General features: G+C 33.6%; 3 protein-coding genes across 3 annotated transcripts; 1 reads left to right on the forward strand and 2 right to left on the reverse strand.

The window, feature by feature from the left end:
• Positions 1 to 1,795: 1,795 nt before the first annotated feature.
• Positions 1,796 to 12,161, reverse strand: LOC139877212 (protein VACUOLELESS GAMETOPHYTES-like). The gene is made up of 3 exons (XM_071864625.1): positions 11,529 to 12,161; positions 10,866 to 11,096; positions 1,796 to 2,087 (listed from the first exon to the last, which is right to left on the reverse strand). Exons 1-3 carry the CDS (start codon positions 11,982 to 11,984, stop codon positions 1,944 to 1,946), a joined length of 831 nt encoding a protein of 276 aa, XP_071720726.1. The 5' UTR covers positions 11,985 to 12,161; the 3' UTR covers positions 1,796 to 1,943.
• A 636-nt stretch (positions 12,162 to 12,797) lies between these two features.
• On the forward strand, positions 12,798 to 14,233 carry LOC139877776 (uncharacterized). Its single transcript, XM_071865199.1, has 4 exons — positions 12,798 to 12,906; positions 13,059 to 13,179; positions 13,267 to 13,339; positions 13,904 to 14,233. The coding sequence occupies exons 1-4, from the start codon at positions 12,891 to 12,893 to the stop codon at positions 14,150 to 14,152; spliced, it is 459 nt and encodes a 152-aa protein (XP_071721300.1). The 5' UTR covers positions 12,798 to 12,890; the 3' UTR covers positions 14,153 to 14,233.
• A 246-nt stretch (positions 14,234 to 14,479) lies between these two features.
• On the reverse strand, positions 14,480 to 17,979 carry LOC139877279 (uncharacterized). Its single transcript, XM_071864685.1, is given in 9 exon segments — positions 14,480 to 14,605; positions 14,930 to 15,082; positions 15,084 to 15,105; positions 15,179 to 15,322; positions 15,826 to 15,939; positions 16,061 to 16,171; positions 16,419 to 16,487; positions 16,773 to 16,857; positions 17,928 to 17,979. Coding segments are annotated over 9 exon segments (876 nt in total).
• Between the last annotated feature and the right edge of the window lie 3,858 nt (positions 17,980 to 21,837).

A 21,837-nucleotide genomic window follows, 5' to 3' on the forward strand; every position in this document is an offset into this window, starting at 1 on the left:
TGGTTTTGTTAGACAGTGTTTTAAGTATGTGACTTACACTTGTATGGTTCCATTAATAGGGGCCAGTCATTTAGTACCAGCTTGAAGTATGCAAGTTTTGTAGATAGAGTACAAGTTATATGGGAATGAATGTGTTATACTTCTGAAGTTATAATGGTGTATGACATATTGACATGTATCCTAATTAACAAAGTATAGTAAGTATCGTAGTTTGTTTCCGTTTCTATTTTCCATTTTCAAGTTTTTTGGAAATCATTATGACCTTGTTTTTTTTGTTGAAATTATATGTTTAACATCTAATCCAAATAAAGACCGCGTTTGATAAAACAAAATGATTAAGTGCTCCGAATGATTCAAAGCTTCTAATATAAGTTGTTTTTGAACGACAATAAGTTGTTTGATAATCATTCTGAATGAAATCTATAAATCAAGTAAACTCGATTTTTTTCCTTTTTAAATGAATAAATAAAAAAATATAATTGTTTACTAAGTGTTTTGGATATAATTTAAGGTGGATATTAAAAAATGAAGGTGACGAATGTTTAAGAGTATTTCATCTTTGAATAGTTCGATACAGAGTGATTAACATATATACCCTCTTTAAACTTCAAAATTACATATATCCCCCGATAAACATCCTAATATCATATATATATATATATATATATATATATATATATATATATATATATATATATATATATATATATATATATATACCTAATTTAAAGGGGGATGATTCTCACACACACTTTTTGATCCTCACACACCTATTTTAACCTTTTACTCTTCTAATAATACTCAATTGGTGTGTGAGGATCAAAAAAGTGTGTGTGAGAATCATCCCCTAATTGAAACCTTAAATCTCCCAAATTTACCTATTTTTTAATTTTGATTATTATTATTATTGTTATTGTTATTAGTTATTAATATTATTTTTTTTAAAGCCAAAGAAATTTATATATATTCAACAAATGATTACAGTGGCAATAATAGTCAAATTCAGAACATAATATATAGTCACTTTCTTCCTCTGTTTCGCATCATCATCTTCAATTCAATTAAAAGAACCCAAGTGATATACGGAGTATATTACAAGATAATACAATATATATATACACATGTAATGTGTGATACGTTAAAGAATACTGATAAATGGCGATATATAAATGTAGACAAGTGCTGTATGGAATTATAAAGAGGTAAAAAGGGGAGAAGTAACCCAGTCGGAAAATCTATTTTTTCCGGTGATCGAAAAAATCAAAAATTGTCCGACAAACTAGGTGTGGAAATGGAAGCAACAAGGGAGATTTGTCATTCTAAAAACTCCGTTCCGGTGTAAGTGATGGCGGCGGTGAGTACACTAACCGGAAAATCAAATAAATCCGGCAAAGGTTCTAGGTGGCGCATGAGAGAGCTGTTGTCGTTCAGATCTGCCGGTTTTATCTGTAAAAAGAGTTCCTGTTAATCGGTTTTAAAAAACAAGGATCAATGAGTAAAAATTTTGGTTGGTTTTAGGGATGTGGATGAAGTCATTGAGAAGAAGAGAGACATGATTTTCTTCAAGATTTATTTATTGGATTAATTATTAATTAATTAAATTAATTAATTATAATTAAATTGAAAAAGGGTAAATTAGAGAATTTTAAGGTTAAAATTGGGATGTATGATATTATGGTATTTAAAGAGGGGATATATGATAATTTCTCTTCGACACATATAACAAATTGTTGAATGGTTTAACATTATTTGTTTTTCAGATGTCATAAACAAACACATAACCATTCAGTTCGAGGCAATCAAAAGCAACCTAAGTCAAAGCACATGCTTCTAAAAATGTGAACAAGAATATAGGCAGAGTGTCTTGTTTGAAAGTGGTAAACTTTTATTCAACAGACTTGGTTGATAACAGTTGAAGTATGTCATAAAACACTAATACGAGTTTATACATATGAAGCAGCATTTGCATTTGACTGTCCAATGAGTTGAAGAAGTGCAAAAGCTTCCTCTAATGTTAGTTCCACCTGAACCTGACCATCACTTGGACCCTGCTGAGCTGCTGGTGCAGTCTGTTGAGACACTGGTGCACCCTTGTAACGACCCGTCAAAATCGCTATTGACGCGGCACATTAATCATTGATTCCACAGTGAGGTTTTGACCTCTATATGATACGTTTTGATAAAATATTGCATTCATTAAAATAAGTAACTTTCTAAACATAGAAAGTTATAAACATGTGGGCGAGTGCTTAGGTATAAGCAAAACCCCGAAATACATAAGTCTTTAATTTACAGGTTGACATCACAGTCCAATTATTTATTACACAACGCAGTTTTATTTTGAATGCAATAAACTTTGTACAAAGCATGAGAGACTCCATGCAGGCAACAAGCACATCACAGCGGAAGCATTCTAAGGACCTGAGAATAAAACATGCTAAAAAGTCAACACGAATGTTGGTGAGTTATAGGTTTAATTGCTCGAGTCATAAACATATATAAAGATAGACCACAAGATTTCATCAAAAGTTTATCAATAGATTCTACGTAACAGAGCACCCTGGTAACTAAACTTAACGCTATAGTGATAATTACCCCATTCGTTTTAATACACGCAAACCAACGTGTCTTAAACTCAAATAACATACGTCCGTTAAAAGGCTAGTGCTCTAGCTCGGACGGGGATGTCAAGCCCTATGGATCCATATACAATTATTCGCGCCCACCAGTCCATATCCTATGTACTGGCAGCTACTAGTTACCAAAGCTAAGGGATTTTCGGTTTAACTCAGTGTAGAATTTAGTATGTACTTGTGTCTTATCGCGTTTAAAATAAATTGCATATATTCTCAGCCCAAAAATATTTAAAGTATTTAAAAAGGGAGACTATAAACTCACAGTTCAATATTGAGACTCAATATTGTAGGCAAATTGCGTAGACGTAATGATGGTAGACGACTGTATGGTTGGCCTTGGATTCAAGAACAATACCCCGAACAATACCCAATATTTCCTTAGCTTAAAGTGGTTTAAAACCCGAATTAAAACACCCTCGAATATACTTTATTATTATTAAACTTAAATTTAAAATTATAATTATAATTTAAATATAAATTTTTATTACTGAAGAAAAAAATATGTGATAATTCGTCGAGCAAAACAGGCGTATTTATATTACTTTTCCGTTTACTGTAGCTCATGCGATCGCATGAGTTTTCAGTGTTTTTGCCATGCGATCGCATGGCCGCCTTTTCTGTTTTTGTTTGGTAGTTTGTCGACATCAAATAGTGTTACTGTAGCAAATAGTGTTTTACTGTAGCAAATAGTGTTTTACTGTAGCAAATAGTGTTTTACTGTAACAAATAGTGTTTTACTGTAGCAAATAGGGTTTTTACTTGTACATATATATATACATACATATAATTGTTCATGAATCGTCGAGAGTAATCAAAGGTAATTGTATATATGAAACAGTTCTAAAATTTTGAGACTCAATCTAACAGACTTTGTTTAGCGTGTTAAAATAATAAATCGTATAGAGAATTGGTTTAAATAAGTCAAAAATTTTCGGGTCATCACAGTACCTCCCCCTTAAAGAAAATTTCGTCCCGAAATTTTGAGTAGTACCTGTTTCATGAGCGATATCAGTGAACAAATGTGGATACTTTTGCTTCATCTGATCTTCACGTTCCCAAGTAAACTCGGGTCCTCGTCTTGCGTTCCAACGAACCCTAACTATCGGTATTTTGCTTTGTTTTAATTGTTTGACCTCACGGTCCTTGATTTCAACAGGTTCTTCGATAAAATGGAGTTTATCATTGATTCGTATTTCGTCAAGAGGAATTACGACATCCTCTTCAGCTAAACATTTCTTCAAATTTGACACGTGAAATGTGTTGTGAACACTACTAAGTTCTTGCGGTAGCTTTAATCGATAAGCAACTGTTCCAATTCTTTCGGTGATTTCAAAGGGTCCTACGTACCTAGGACTTAGCTTTCCTCTTTTACCGAATCGTACAACGCCTTTCCAGGGTGACACTTTCAACATGACTTTGTCGCCCACTTGAAATTCTAGCGGTTTTCTTCTTACATCAGCATAACTCTTTTGGCGACTCATGGCCGTTTTCAATCGCTGTTGTATTTGAATGATCTTTTCGGTGGTTTCGTGAATAATTTCTGGTCCAGTAAGTTGTCTTTCTCCTACTTCACTCCAACATATAGGAGATCTGCACTTTCTACCGTAAAGTGCTTCAAATGGCGCTGCGTTGATGCTCGTATGATAGCTGTTATTGTATGAAAATTCTGCCAACGGTAAGTGTCGATCCCAACTGGTTCCAAAGTCAATCACGCATGCCCGTAACATGTCTTCCAATGTTTGTATTGTTCTTTCACTTTGACCATCTGTCTGTGGGTGATAAGCGGTGCTCATATCTAATCGAGTTCCCAATGCTTTTTGTAATGACTGCCAGAAACGTGATGTGAATCGAGTGTCGCGATCAGATATGATAGAGATGGGTACACCATGCCTGGAAACTACTTCCTTCAAATATAGGCGTGCTAATTTCTCCATACTGTCTGTCTCCTTTATTGGTAGAAAGTGAGCTGATTTAGTTAGACGATCAACTATCACCCAAATAGTATCATGACTACTTGTAGTCCTTGGCAATTTCGTAATGAAATCCATGGTTATTCTTTCCCATTTCCACTGCGGAATTTCCGGTTGTTGCAGTAATCCTGACGGCTTTTGGTGCTCAGCTTTGACCTTTGCACACGTCAAACATTTGCTTACATAAGTAGCAATTTCTGTCTTCATATTAGGCCACCAATAAAACTTCTTGAGATCGTGGAACATTTTCCCGTTTCCTGGGTGAATTGAGTACCTCGTTTTGTGTGCTTCATCCAGTACTAGTTGCCTTAGGTTACCATGTTTTGGTACCCATATCCTACCAGCAAAATACAGGGTTCCATCGGCTTTTACTTCAAGTTGTTTTTCTAACCCTTTGCTCATTTCGCCTTTTTCGTTTTCTTCTTTTAAAGCTTCTAACTGTGCTGCTTGAATTTGCTTTGTGAGATCGGTACAAATTGTAATATTCAAAGCTCGGACCCTAAGAGGTTTTACTCTTTCTTTTCGACTTAGGGCATCAGCTACAACATTAGCCTTTCCGGGGTGGTAACGGATTTCACAATCGTAATCGTTTAACAGCTCTACCCAGCGACGTTGTCTCATATTGAGTTGTTTTTGATCAAAAATATGCTGAAGACTCTTATGGTCGGTGTACACTGTACACTTGGTGCCATATAGATAGTGTCTCCATATTTTGAGTGCAAAAACTACAGCTCCAAGTTCCAAATCGTGTGTCGTATAGTTCTTTTCATGAATTTTTAGTTGTCGTGAGGCATATGCGATAACTTTTGTGCGTTGCATTAATACACATCCTAAACCTTGGCGTGAAGCATCACAATAGATCACGAAATCATCATTTCCTTCCGGTAATGACAAAATGGGTGCAGACGTTAACTTCTTCTTTAATAACTGGAATGAGGATTCCTGTTCCGTGGACCAATCATACTTCTTTCCCTTTTGAGTCAATGAAGTTAAGGGTTTGGCGATTCTAGAGAAATCTTGAATGAATCTTCGGTAGTAACCAGCAAGACCTAAGAATTGGCGGATTTGTGTTGGAGTCTTCGGTGTTTCCCATTTACTAATGGCTTCGATCTTGGCAGGGTCAACTTTAATTCCATGTTTACTGACAACATGTCCCAAAAATTGTACTTCTTGTAACCAGAAATCACACTTCGAAAATTTTGCGTACAATTCTTCTTTCTTGAGTATCTCTAGTACCAGTCTTAAGTGTTGCTCATGTTCTTCCTTGTTCTTCGAGTAAATCAATATGTCGTCGATAAAAACAATGACAAATTTGTCTAAATACGGTCTACAGATGCGATTCATTAGATCCATGAATACTGCTGGAGCATTAGTCAATCCAAAAGGCATGACTAGAAATTCATAGTGACCGTAACGGGTTCTGAACGCGGTTTTAGGAACATCTTCTTCCTTCACTCTCAGCTGATGATATCCGGAGCGTAGATCAATCTTGGAATAAACACTTGATCCTTGCAATTGATCAAACAAATCATCAATCCTCGGTAATGGGTACCGATTCTTGATCGTTAATTTGTTTAATTCTCGGTAATCTATGCACATTCTCATAGATCCATCCTTCTTCTTGACGAACAGAATAGGAGCACCCCAAGGTGAAAAACTAGGACGAATAAATCCACGGTCCGATAATTCTTGCAACTGGTCTTGTAATTCTTGCATTTCTGAAGGTGCAAGTCTATATGGAGATCGGGCTACAGGTGCAGCTCCTGGTATGAGATCAATCTGGAATTCTACACATCTGAGTGGAGGTAGCCCCGGTAATTCTTTTGGAAATACTCCGGGATATTCTCTTACAACCGGCATGTCATCAATGCTTCTTTCTTCAGTATCGATCTTCTTTACGTGTGCCAGAATAGCATAACAACCTTTTCTTATAAGTTTCTGGGCCTTCATGCAGCTGATAAAGTTCAGTTTTGAGTTGTTCTTCTCCCCATAAATCATTAATGACGTTTCATCCTTACGAGGGATGCGGATTGCTTTCTCGGCGCAAACAACTTCCGCTCTTGTTTTGGACATCCAGTCCATGCCAACGATTACATCAAAACTTCCTAATTCTACGGGTATCAAATCAATTTTGAAGGTTTCACCAGCGAGATTCATTTCGCAACCATGGCAAATTTTATCGGCTTTTATCAGTTTACCATTAGCTAATTCAATAGTATATTTATCGTCTAGAGGTAATGATGCACATTTTAGTTTAAAACTAAAGTCTTTACACATATAACTTCTATCAGCACCCGTATCAAACATAATAGAAGCTAGTTGATTATTAACGGTAAACGTACCCGTGACAAGATTAGGATCCTCACGTGCTTTACTGGCACTAACATTAAATGCCCTCCCACGTGCGGGTTCTTTGTTCTTCTCCTTATCAGGGCATTGATTTATAAAGTGACCAGACTTCCCGCATCCATAACATTTCTTGACATCGGTCGATTTTGTCTTTACTTCAGAAACAGTGGCATAACAATCTTTCGCCACATGTCCTTTCTTGTTGCACTTATCACAGACCACTTGGCAATAGCCTGCATGATGTGTGTAACATCTTTTGCAGAACGGATGAGGTCCCTTATAGTTTGGACTTGCAGTTGCCCCATCTTGTTTACCTTTAAAAGTTTCTTGTTTCTTCAGGTGAGTACTTTTGCCCTTATAGTCTTCCCATTTCCTCTTTCCTTCAGTTGTCTTGACTTCGGTAATTGGTGCCTTAATCGAACTCTCTGTGATCTGGTCCATGAGTTGGTGTGCCATTGTCATGGCTTCCTGCATCGTATTTGGTTTGGACGATGTAACATTTCCTTTGATATTGATCGATAAACCGTCAATATACATTTCTATCTTTCGCTTCTCGTTTGGCACCAATTCGGGACACAACAAGGCTAGTTCCATGAAACGCTTTTCATAGTTATTGAGATTCGCGCCGATAACCTTCAGATTACGTAACTCAGATTCCATTTTTCTGATCTCGTTTCGAGGACAGTACTCCTCGATTAGCATCTTTTTCAGTTCTTCCCAAGAGATATCATATGCCGTATCTATTCCTTCTGCTTTAGCATAATTGTTCCACCAAGTAAGTGCACCATCTTGCAACGTGCACGAAGCATACTTTGACTTGTCTCCGTTCGCACAATTACTGATTTTGAAAACGGACTCCATCTTTTCAAACCATCGGGTTAGACCGACTGGTCCCTCGGTTCCACTAAACGTCTGTGGTTTGCATCCTTGAAAAGTTTTGTATGAGCATCCGTTTCGTGAGTTTGTGTTTACGGCTGCTGCTTTGGCTGCTGCTTCGGCTGTTGCTTTTGCTGCTTCGGTTGCAGCAATTCTTTCATTCACACGTTTCTCGACTAGTTGCTCAAACTCAGCATCCGACATTTGAGACATGTTTCTTCAATAAACACAACAGATATAATTTAATCATATAGAATATTATAGGTAAAATGAGTTGTCAATAGTTAATCGTAGCATATTAATAATATGAACCAATTATTATAAAAGCCTTTTCTTCTTATTAGCATTTTATAATTATTTCTAGGGTATTACCTACCCGTTAAGTTCATACATAATAGCTAGTACAAGGAATTAACTACTAAAATCCTAATAATATTCCACTATAAAAAATTATAGCGAGTTACTACATTATTATGTAATAATAATAATAATAATAAGTAGTAATAATACAAATAATTATTCCATGCATTTATTATTAATAAACCAAAATAATACAATACCATACAATACTGATATTTTACATATGCTTATTTTACATAACAAGATAGAGTAGCACACATAAGCAATAAAACAGCGCATGGAAGATTTATGGTTGCGAGGTCGTTCATTCAGAACTATCAGAAACTTCTTCCCATTTGGTTCTCTCTGCCAATTGTTTGTGTGCACATGGTCCGACAGACATTCTGGCAGTGTATTTTATTTTTAGTTGGGGTTTTGAGGTACCCGTTGCCTCAGTGGGTTTAATACAATAAGGGTGGTTACGGATCGAATGGTCCTGTTCTTTTTTAATAATTAAGGACATTTTATTATTGTGGTTGTTTTTATTATCTATAGCAAGTTGGAATTTCTCCTTAGTGATCTCTTTTATTTCATTAGCGAAATCCTCCTCCTTACTGATCTCGTCTGATGACGAACTGTCTGAGTCATGTGTAGGAGAATATGATGACGAACTGCAAGAATATGTACCGGTGGTCATGAACCGAAATCTGCCAGGCGTAATCGGCACAACCCGCCCGTCGGCGGTATATCTGAACCAATGTCCATATTTGTTTAGAAATGGACGATCCTCTTTTACTCCAGGGATCATGGGTCCATGCCAACGATATTGTGGCTCCGGAAAACTAAAGCTGGGTGGAGCTGGAACCTCCTCTGGGTTTACCGGGAGTTGAGATTCCCCGGCTAACACAATTTCTTCTTTAATAGGTATTGGAACGCCCTTTTTAGTTGTGGATAGAATAGATTCAGTGTCCGATTCCGAGTCGTACAAAATGATAGGATTAGAAGAAGTCATCTATCATATAATTGAAACAACAATTACGTTAGCATATAAATATATCACATATAATGTTTTTGACCAAATAATAAGCAAAAATCAGGAAAAACAGATATGGTCATAGTCCAGACTCACTAATGCATCCTAACAATTACCAGTTAAACACAATAATGTAATTTCTGGTTCCCAATGACCTCAAGCTCGGATACCAACTGTAACGACCCGTCAAAATCGCTATTGACGCGGCACATTAATCATTGATTCCACAGTGAGGTTTTGACCTCTATATGATACGTTTTGATAAAATATTGCATTCATTAAAATAAGTAACTTTCTAAACATAGAAAGTTATAAACATGTGGGCGAGTGCTTAGGTATAAGCAAAACCCCGAAATACATAAGTCTTTAATTTACAGGTTGACATCACAGTCCAATTATTTATTACACAACGCAGTTTTATTTTGAATGCAATAAACTTTGTACAAAGCATGAGAGACTCCATGCAGGCAACAAGCACATCACAGCGGAAGCATTCTAAGGACCTGAGAATAAAACATGCTAAAAAGTCAACACGAATGTTGGTGAGTTATAGGTTTAATTGCTCGAGTCATAAACATATATAAAGATAGACCACAAGATTTCATCAAAAGTTTATCAATAGATTCTACGTAACAGAGCACCCTGGTAACTAAACTTAACGCTATAGTGATAATTACCCCATTCGTTTTAATACACGCAAACCAACGTGTCTTAAACTCAAATAACATACGTCCGTTAAAAGGCTAGTGCTCTAGCTCGGACGGGGATGTCAAGCCCTATGGATCCATATACAATTATTCGCGCCCACCAGTCCATATCCTATGTACTGGCAGCTACTAGTTACCAAAGCTAAGGGATTTTCGGTTTAACTCAGTGTAGAATTTAGTATGTACTTGTGTCTTATCGCGTTTAAAATAAATTGCATATATTCTCAGCCCAAAAATATTTAAAGTATTTAAAAAGGGAGACTATAAACTCACAGTTCAATATTGAGACTCAATATTGTAGGCAAATTGCGTAGACGTAATGATGGTAGACGACTGTATGGTTGGCCTTGGATTCAAGAACAATACCCCGAACAATACCCAATATTTCCTTAGCTTAAAGTGGTTTAAAACCCGAATTAAAACACCCTCGAATATACTTTATTATTATTAAACTTAAATTTAAAATTATAATTATAATTTAAATATAAATTTTTATTACTGAAGAAAAAAATATGTGATAATTCGTCGAGCAAAACAGGCGTATTTATATTACTTTTCCGTTTACTGTAGCTCATGCGATCGCATGAGTTTTCAGTGTTTTTGCCATGCGATCGCATGGCCGCCTTTTCTGTTTTTGTTTGGTAGTTTGTCGACATCAAATAGTGTTACTGTAGCAAATAGTGTTTTACTGTAGCAAATAGTGTTTTACTGTAGCAAATAGTGTTTTACTGTAGCAAATAGTGTTTTACTGTAGCAAATAGGGTTTTTACTTGTACATATATATATACATACATATAATTGTTCATGAATCGTCGAGAGTAATCAAAGGTAATTGTATATATGAAACAGTTCTAAAATTTTGAGACTCAATCTAACAGACTTTGTTTAGCGTGTTAAAATAATAAATCGTATAGAGAATTGGTTTAAATAAGTCAAAAATTTTCGGGTCATCACAACCCTGGTCACTAGATTCAGTATCTGACCCATCATCCATTTGGTACAAACCCATTTTTATCTCGTTTGTTGCACAAACCGTGTGAACTCCATAGTTTGCACACACACTACACTCGTAAGACCAATGCTTTGAATCTAGCGATCTTCTACACATTTTGCAGGCTTGGTTTGTATTCCCAGTATGGTTGGTATGGTTGAGGATTAACTCATGTGGATGAGCCTTATGGGTTACCTATTTGAACAAGCATATATAGTTAGTCGTATACTCCGTATGACATTAGACAAAATATCATGAATGCTCCTTGTGATTTGTATCGAAAATCACCGGGGTCCCCTGTACTTTTTTTCCGTCATGGATGGTCACTGTGGTCTGCATTTTAATTACCAATGCTCCATGTGGTGCAAACCATAGGAACTATCCTTGACGAATAAAAGCAAACAACAAGGACCACTGGTGATTCAAATGCAAATCGTAGGGACTATCCTTGACGGAAAAGCTAAGGGACCATGAGTGTAATCCGATACAAACCATATGGACCATTCGTGATATTTGTCTTAACATTATTACCCTTAATTTAGTCACTAATCCACAACTGATTACAGATTACAGATCATATTAAGGCATGTACATTAGAAAGAAAACTAAATGAACAGATGACAATACCTTAGGGGGGAGAAAAGCACAATTGACATGGAGATCAACTTCACACAAAGCACAGCAATATGAAAATCTGGTCCCATTAGTACCACACGCGTTACACACAAAACAATTGGAGGGATAAGTTGGGTACGGGCTAAGAATGAGAGGATGAGTCGCATGAAAAGGGTGTCTAATGTATCGAGTAGCGTTACCACAATGTTCATGAAGAAAGAAATTGCACTGCCAACACGCGTAGATAGTTTTATCACAAAACTTGTCGCAACCGGAACAACGCAGTTGTTGTTGCCCTGGCTGCAATTGGTACATAGACAAATTGTGTTCATGACTGAAATGCTTGTATTCCATTTTCTCCAAGATCTTTTTTCTCAGTGAAAAATGCAATATATGTAAATGTGTATGTACAGATGGTTTATTGATTGGTATGGACCAAGTCAAAGTCGACTGTGAGCAAGTGGACATTTTGTTAAAAAGTCTACCATGTGATTCCTTTGTGGAGTTTTTGTTAATGGGTCGGGTCGATAACTTATCTTAACGTTGTGGTATAACTAAATTGATTGACTTTGTGAAGTTGACCTTATTAGGGGCTAATGAGTTGTGTTAAGAATAAAGAAATACCTTCTATTGAGTTTGGTTGAGATAGGAGTGTTTAACATTTGGTTTCAAAGCGATTAATCCAAAATCGAACCAAATAAAAATCGATAATAATTCAAACCGAATTTGAATTTGGTTTTCGGTTCGGTTTTCAAATTTGAATTTGGTTTTCATTTTACTTTTTCGAATTCGGTTTAATTGAAATCCGAATTCAAAACGAAATTCAACTAATAATATATTAAATTATTAATACATATTTATGAAAACCGATTTAAAATCAAAAGTCAAATTCAAAATCGATTTTGTATAATTATTTTAGTTAAAATCAGTTTTTTTCATATTTTCGGTTTAAACCGAACCGAACCGAATTTCATTTTCGTTTCGATTTCGATTTTGAAATCGAATTTGATTTCAGTTTTCGGTTTCAATTTACACCTTCAGATTTTTCAAAAATAAACCAACTAAACTCAGAAAACCGAATAACCAAACCAATTAGCATGACATTTAAAAGCTTAGATAGTATAAAAAATTATATTAAAGAGCTTAATGGTACGTATATATTATATATTAAATTAAATATTAAATAAATCATGAACCAATCCTTAATATTCTTTTCTTCACTAACTGTTCAACCTTTTACTACCAAGCCCATAAATGCAAATATACCCTTCTTCCTAGTCAAGAATCATTCTAATAAACTCGATCATCATAAGCATAAAATGAAGTCATTTGAATATCTAACTTTGGTAAACCTTCACAAGAAGCCAATAAATCATGGGACAAGCTTTTGGTATGTTTTCTCATCTCAGCTATTTACTTTGATCTGTTCTGATATGATTCACAATAGTTAGTTTTATCGAACACATTAAAACGACATGTTTCTACCATATGTTATGTTCTGGTCTTAGTTAAAATCAACAGTTTATGATTTCGGTTGAACAGGAAAGGAGGAAAATAAGGATATCGGTCCAGTCATTGGAAAATGTTACGACAAATATTTTGCAGACCCTAACAAGAAATGGACTTCGGCCGAGTTTTACCATGCAGTTTGTGAGACCGTCGAGTATTTTTCGCCTTCTATATGTAACAATATGTTTTTACAACCAAAATAAATATAATTTTTGTTGCTTAATATTTGTTGGTTTAACAGAGAAATGAACAAGTTGCTTGGTAGCACCCAGTTTCATGTCCCAAAATCTTCCACCCTTGAGCATGCCTACCGTGTAAGTTCTTATGTATATCTTTTAAAAAAATAAATAAAAATAATAAGAATAATCACAAAATACAGTAGTATTTTGTAAACTAGATGCCTACCATAGATCAATATAAGATTTTAGGAAAAATCTTACATTTCCCCAAAATACAGCTTGTCAATGCAAATTGTACAAGTATTTTAATGCATACTCTAATAAAAGTAAATTACACACAAAATCCTTATGGTTTATATGAAATTACACCAATCGACCTTATCTATTTAAAAACCACACCAATACTCCATGTTGTTTTCATGAAATTACACTAATTGTCCTTATCTTTTTCATAATTACACCGATTATCTTTGACTTATCTGAAAGTGTAATTTAATGATCCTTTGTTTGCATAAAATGTGCGTTGATAGTCCTGTCTATTAACGCTCATTTTAAGTAAATCATGGACACGTATACTTTTAATGGTGATTAACATCTAACGCACACAAGAGTACAATACAGATACTTTATTTTAGGCAAATAAATGTGATACAAATGTTGATGAAATATTTGGAATGGAATAATGGGAATGAATTGCAGAAGCATCACGAAGGAAAAGAAAAGTCATTGAGCAAGGAAGAGTTTCAAAGGATTTTGCAGGATATAATTTTGGATTCCGGAGTAACCGGAATGGGAATCAAAGACATATTCCTCTTCATCTTCGGGATCCCGATTGTAACTACATTTATCAAACAACGAGCAGCCCCAAACGTTGTCCCTAATGACGTTTTCATTCCAGCTATCACTTCTGCATCCGTTTTCCTCCTTGCGAAACTTAACAAGATATGACGACTAAAAGCATGAAATCTATCCGTATTATACATGACATTATACTATTTGTTGCATCTTCTTTATAGCATGAAACATAATGTATACAAATGAAAGTGTCTTTTTCATATTTATGTGGTCATAAGATTTCATGGTGACGAAACGGGTGGGATGAAAGTTGGTTAACATGTAATTTTTGGGTACTGGCAAGACCGGGTGTGTTGCTGACCCGTTCAAATAACGTTTTTTTTTAAGAATTAATAGTCTGAAGAAGTGTCATGTTATTGAGAAGAAACAAATTAGATCAAATGAAAATAAGGTTAGAAAAATACAAGATGAACAAAGAAGTTAATGATCCAACTTGGCTACTGCTGATGCATAGCTAACACTGCTGTCTCTCATGCTTTTGCACTGATCTGACTGTTCATATCGAACAAACTTTATTTTAATCTTCGTTGAACAGTTCTTCGCCATCTGCTCATCATCAATCAATAAGATTTATCATAAGATATTAAAACGATAAAGGGAATAAATAGGAAGTGTTTGGATGTCCATTTCAATAGCGATTATGAGATTTTGAATAGTACCAAATTAGCAAAATTCACCAATTAACTTTTAAAAAGTCTTTCTTTCACAACTTTGACTTTAAATATATTTGTTTATTTTGTACAATATTTGATGAAATTTAAATGAATGGACTAGATTTTAAACGTGCTTTCATTGGTATAAGTTTCATCACATATTATACTCAGAACACAATTAAACAATTTAAAGTAAAAGTCAAATATATTTACTTACATGAAGAAATACGCTGATAGGATGACGTCCACAAATAGTATTATCGGTATCCAACAAGTATTGTTTAAATTCATCTGGATCTCCAGTTTCTATAATCTCCATCCCCAATTTGTCCAAAGCCTCTATAGATTTATAAATAGCTCCATGTTTTTTTGTCATAGTGCATGTAGTTAAACCTATATATTTATTTATACTAAGATATAAATCAAGCACCTAATAAAAAGATGGAAATTCAAAGATTAAACATACCGAGAACCCCAATGACAAAAATCTGATGAAACTGAAAAGAAATTTGACGGGTCGTCAATATATTTTGCCAACAGCCGTCCATACATGGCTTCATTTTCAGCACTTAGGGCACCAACCATGATTGGAACAACTTTCACAGTATACCTGTAAAAGTGAAAAGTTTTGTAGATTCACAAGAGTCAAAATGGGTTGGATGGGGCTGGATTAAGCAAGGAGTGAAAAAGCTTAGGGGGAAAACGGGTCACCTAGGATATGGGTCAAAAGGGGTCACTTATGATACGGGTCAACATGGGTCAGCTATGATACGGGTCAAAATTGGTCACCTATGATACGGGTCAAAATGGGTTGTTCGACTAATAAAACCTTTTGTCCAATTCTTTTGACAATAACTAGTGTGCCATGATGATTTTAGAACTATACAACTGCAATAACACTATTTAGAAAGCTATATGCATAAGAACACAGTTTATGCGACTATCAAGTATCAACTCGTTTAACCTGTTTCCTTTTCTACTATGTTCTTTTATTATTTCTAATGCATAAGAGATTAGCATAAACCTGAGTCAACCCAATCATAAGTTAATGTATTAAAATTGCCATATTTACTTGTCATGGTAGGAACTAAATCTGGTAAAAGAAAAACTGACCCACGAAATACTTTGGCGAGATACGGTAAATGCATTTCCATGCTATGTTCAGCCTCATCAATGTTAAGATCCATCATGTCAAACTTCCCAGTAGCTTTTAGTTCTTCAATAACTGTAATTGAAGATAAATTTTCTAAGAACACAATGTATGGGCCCTACCTCACAAAAAATAAAAATAATTGGTATACGAAACTAAACATAAAAGTCCATAAACAAAGATAGTACAGAGGTAGCTTCAAGATCGATAGGTAGATCGCCTATTGGGGTCTTGTAAATTGTTGCTTTGGAAAGAACACATTTAGGGGTGTAATGATGATGAGATGGACCAAGAAGAAAAATTCGAGTACTGATAAAACGTTAACATCACTAGATTACAAACATAGATGAAATAGCTAGTAAGATTATAACTGAAAACACATAAATATGTGGTTATTCAAATCATAAAATTTTAGGAATGGGAATATACTTACATAGGAATGAAGCATGCAAACGAACCAAATGAACACCAATGGAGCATGCTCGTGGTCGTTCAATATTACCAAAATAACAAACGAATAATGGATAACCAAACGAATTTTATTGCGTATACTTACATGTTAGTTGGGTTGATATTTCCAAATGCAAAGGCTGTTGCTCGGCCAGAATAAGAATAACCGGCATGTCTAGTGGAATAAATACCAACAAAATGACAAATGCATTAGATACATAAATCAAACTAGAAGTAAAAATTTGAACTTGTTTACTTGTAACTGAATCGATTTGGGTTAGTTTAATGCAGGTTTGAAAACTGTTTAATGCATACTACATAACCTGCCAGTTATTTTAATCAACCTGACCCGATTTGATCATTACAAAAACTTTGACCCGTTAGCAAAATTGACAAACGATAACATTTATCCATGAAGAATACAAATTATGGGCAAGATTATAGGTGCATGATTACTTACGGAGCAATTACACCACGTACATCTGAAGACTTGGTCAAACCACATTCCCTAAGCCATCCATCAAGTTCTGCCTCCAACTTCTGAGCTAATAAACCAAAAAAAGGTCACTCAATTACATATTAGAAGTTATGAATTATATTAATATAATGAGGAGGTTTTGTATCTAAATTATTCAAGTTTTTTAGCCATAGAATCCATGCCTACCCACTTTTTTTCTAACATAAACATGTGATCTGTTTATGGGTAGAACTCATTATTTTATTTTATTTGGATGCCCAATGCATATTTTGGCGCTTAATATAGCCAAAAACAACATACATACTACAAAATTATAGTGCCACTTCATGTATTTATTGGAATAATTGATGTTTCATAGGGTACATTCAAGACTCAAAATAACTCTATGCATCTCCTATTCTCCTGTGTATGGTTACCAACTACTTACCATATGTCTTAGATATACACATGACATAGAACCATAAACAAACAATCAAATACAAATGGTTCAGATGCACACATGAACATTAACATTACTAACACAATATTTCATCTGCGTCTACTTAACATCATCAACACAATAAACAGAACCATAAAAAAGAAATGATAAGAAAGCATCAACTTTTGATAGCATTGTGATACTTCTATACACACAAAAATCCTAATTTTACAAGTTTCCAACCCAAAATTGCTAGCAAACGTATCACCGTCTTACTCATCTTACATATATCATCTAATTATTCCTTACCCACAAATATTATCACATAAAGCTTAAAACTTTCTCATGTTTACATCATAGTCTAAAAAACAATAACATCAAAATGAACAAATTCCACCATTTTTTATGTAAGAAAATCATATTATTTATAACTTCAATCAATCAATTATGCCCAATTGCACCATCCCATCATCTATAATTCATTAACAAATTAGTAACACAAAACCTAAGTTGCAAACTTTTTTATAAGTTGCACATTTTCTATTTTTCTAGGCATCTAAGGCCCTTCAATAATCAAAGATGAAAATGTATGATCTATCAAGGTTAAAACTTTTAAGCAATATTCAAAAGGGTATGATCAAAAATGAGTTAATAATCACAACTACATAAAAAAAAAAAAAAAAAAAAAAAAAAAAAAAAAAAAAAAAAAAAAAACTTACGATTGTTGGTGTACCAAGAACCTGCATGTGATGCTCTCCTAATCTTTTTCATTATTTTGATTATTATTACAAATTATACAATAATTGTAATTGTAACTTTTATAAAACGAAACCCTAAAATTGAGATTTTGTAAACCCGCCGAGTAGTTTATGTGACTGTGGTGTAAGGAGTGAGGTTAATTTCCACTGTTTCACTATTGAGTAACCAGGGTATTTTTATCATTTCACTTTTTTTTTTTTTTTTTTTTTTTTTTGTCTCCAACGATAAAATAATCAATTTTTTTAAAAAAACCAACCCTTCAATGTTACCAAAAGATGTCGAAAAAAATTCTTTTTTACAAAAAATTCAACTAACTATTTTTTTCTTCTCTCTTTTCTTCCTCAACGATAAAAGAGGCAACTTTCATAAAATGAACAACCCTTCAATGCTACCAAAAGATGTCGAAAAACATTTTTTTTTACAAAATAGATCAACTAACTTTAAAAAAAAAAAAAAACAACGAACGCTAAAAGAAGCAACTTTCACAAAGGGAACAGCCCTTCAATTTTAGATGTCGAAAATTTTTTTTTTACAAAATAGATCAAGACTTTTTTTTTTAGCTCGCATTCAAAACGGAACCCCCGGCGCGAAGCGAGGGCTCCACAACTAGTTATTATATCTATATATCTAAACGGTATAGCAAAAGCGAATAGTAAACCTCACAAGTTTCACAAACTACCCTCAATCTTTTACTTATTTACATTTTATCCTCAAAATATATAATAATTAACTTTATAGCTTTTATAAATTAACCACAGACTTTTAACATTTTGTACTTTAACCATTAAACTTCTCATTAATTATAAATCGACCACATAAGGTATAGCAAAAGTGAATAGTAAACCTCACAAGTTTCACAAACTACCCCCAATCTTTTACTTATTTACATTTTAGCCTCAAAATATATAATAATTAACTTTATAGCTTTTATAAATTTACCACAAACTTTTAACATTTTATACTTTAACCATTAAACTTCTCATTCATTATAAATCGACCACATACTTTATATACTACCTAATAGACAAAAACGATTAATAGTCACCAGATGCGTTTTCGTCCTTTCACTTTTTTCCCTTTTCCCACCTTTTTTTCAAAAAAGCCCCCATAGTTTGTTCAAATATTAAAATCGACCCCCAAAGTGTCAAATACTCATTTTCATAAAAAAAAAATTTAAATAAACTCCACCCAAATATTCAACGGGCCATATCTTCTCGCTCGCAACGAGTTAAATTTGTCTGACACCGTCGTTAAACTTGAAATAATTTTAGGAGCACACTGTCACTAACTATACGCAAAACAGACGCTTTTTAAAAAACGCTAAATATTTGAGGTACTTTTCATACACGTCGATTTTGCGTTGAACTTTTAAAAGTCGACAATTCCATAGCGAAACGCGGAGATGTACATATATTGTTAATTTAAAATAACATTTAAATCTTACACGGATTATACCTTTTAGTTCGAATCGAATTGCGCTTCAACGATATCATCTTTAGCCACGAAATAATTTTACAAACTAAACGCAATATAATACATTGAAAACCGAACCCCGGCGCGAAGCGAGGGTTCGAACACTAGTATCTATATATCTAAAAGAAATAGTGGAAGTGAATAGTACACAAGGGTATTTTCGACTTTTCACTTTTTTTTGTTTTATTATTTAAATTTCATTCCACCAACAAAGACCCCAGACTTTTAAAAAAAATCAAATCAACCCCCTAAACAGGAGGTAAAGTGTCAAATGACCATTTTCATATTTTTATATATCTAAAAGACATAGTGAAAGTGAATAGTACATAAGGGTATTTTCGACTTTTCATTTTTTTTTAAATTTTATTATTTAAATTTCATTCCACCAATAAAGACCCCCAGACTTTTTTTAAAAAATCAAATCGACCCCCTAAATAGGGCGATAAAGTGTTAAATGACCATTTTCATAAAAAAAAAAATCTTAAATAAACTCTCTCAAATCTTCAACGGGTCATATCTTCTCGCTCGCAACGAGTTAAATTTTTCCGACAACATCATTACACTCGAAATAATTTTAGGAACACAATGTCACTAACTATACGCAAAACGGACGCTTTTTAAAAAATACTAAATATTTGGGGTACTTTTCATACACGTTGATTTTGAGTTAAATTTTTAAAAGTCGACAATTCCATAGCGAAACGCGGAGATGTACATATATTATTAATTTAACATAACATTTAAATCTTTCACGAGCTATACCTTTTAGTTCGAATCGAGTTGTGCTTCAACGGCATCATCGTTAGCCACGAAATAATTTTACAAACTAAATGCAATAAAATACATTGAAAACTGAACCCCCAGCGTGAAGCGAGGGTTCGAAACCTAGTTGACAAAAAAACTCAAAAATAAATAAGAAATAAATAAATAAATGATAAATTATAAATAAATAAATAGGAGTAGTACAAGGTTCCAAATTTATAAAGTGGAACCGATTGAGCACGTTTGCTTAATTTTTCTAGCCCAATACTTTCATTTTTGGCTTTTAGTATATAGAAAAAGGAAATTATTTTTCAATGTTATTAGTATTTTTTTAATCTTTGATATGTTTAATTCCAGAAATCTGTTTAAACATCAACTTCTACTAGACAATAATCAACTGCATGGTTTTCCTTTAAAAAAAACGAAAATATAATTAAACGGGATTCGAAGATCAACAAGGAACATAACCGAAAAGAATTAGAAATTAGTCTAGTCAACTAACACAAATGCACAATAAACACGTGAACAAACAAGCTAGACCAAAACACGACCTAACTGTAATGATCCGAACTTTTCTATGTTCATATATATTAAATGAAATTGATATTTACATGATTAAATATTTTCAACATGTTAAGCAATCAAATTTGTTAAGACTTGATTATTTGAAATGAGTTTCATTTAGACAATTGACCACCCAAGTTGACCGGCGATTCACGAACATTAAAAATTTGTAAAAACTACATAATGATATATATATATATATATATATATATATATATATATATATATATATATATATATATATATATATATATATATGGTTAACATTAGATTATGATAAGCAAATATCTCACTAAGTATATTAACAATGAGTGATATACATAAAAATGAGTTTATTGAATTGAGAAACTCGAAATGATATATATATATAACGATTATCGTTATAACAACGTCTTACTAAATACATATGAATCATATTAAGATATTGATACACAATGTTAACATGATAAATGATAATTAGACATATCAATAAGTGTATTAACAATGAACTACATATGTATAAAACAAGACTATTAACATAAGAATTTCGAAACGAGACATATATGTAACGATTATCGTTGTAACGACATTTTAATGTATATATATATATATCATATTAAGATATATTCATACATCATAATATCATGATAATGTAATAACTTAACATCTCATGAGATATAATAAACTATGGGTTAACAACATTAAACGAGATCGTTAACTTAAAGCTTTCAAAACAACACTTACATGTAACGACTAACGGTGACTTAACGACTCATTTAAAATGTATTTACATGTAGTGTATGAAGATGTATTTATACACTTTTGAAAGACTTCAAGACACATATCAAAGTACTTCTATTTAACAAAAATGCTTACAATTACGTCCTCGTTCATTTTCATCAACAATTCTACTCGTATGCACCCGTATTCGTACTCGTACAATATACAGCTTCTAGATGTATATACTATTGGTATATACACTCAATCATCAGCTCCTTAGCAGCCCATGTGAGTCATTAAACATGTGGGAACCATCATTTGGCAACTAACATGAATGATTACACAAAATTACAAAAGTATGATAAATCATTC

The sequence above is a fragment of the Rutidosis leptorrhynchoides genome, chromosome 11, assembly GCF_046630445.1.
Source record: "Rutidosis leptorrhynchoides isolate AG116_Rl617_1_P2 chromosome 11, CSIRO_AGI_Rlap_v1, whole genome shotgun sequence".
In the NCBI taxonomy this organism is placed as follows: Eukaryota; Viridiplantae; Streptophyta; class Magnoliopsida; order Asterales; family Asteraceae; genus Rutidosis; species Rutidosis leptorrhynchoides.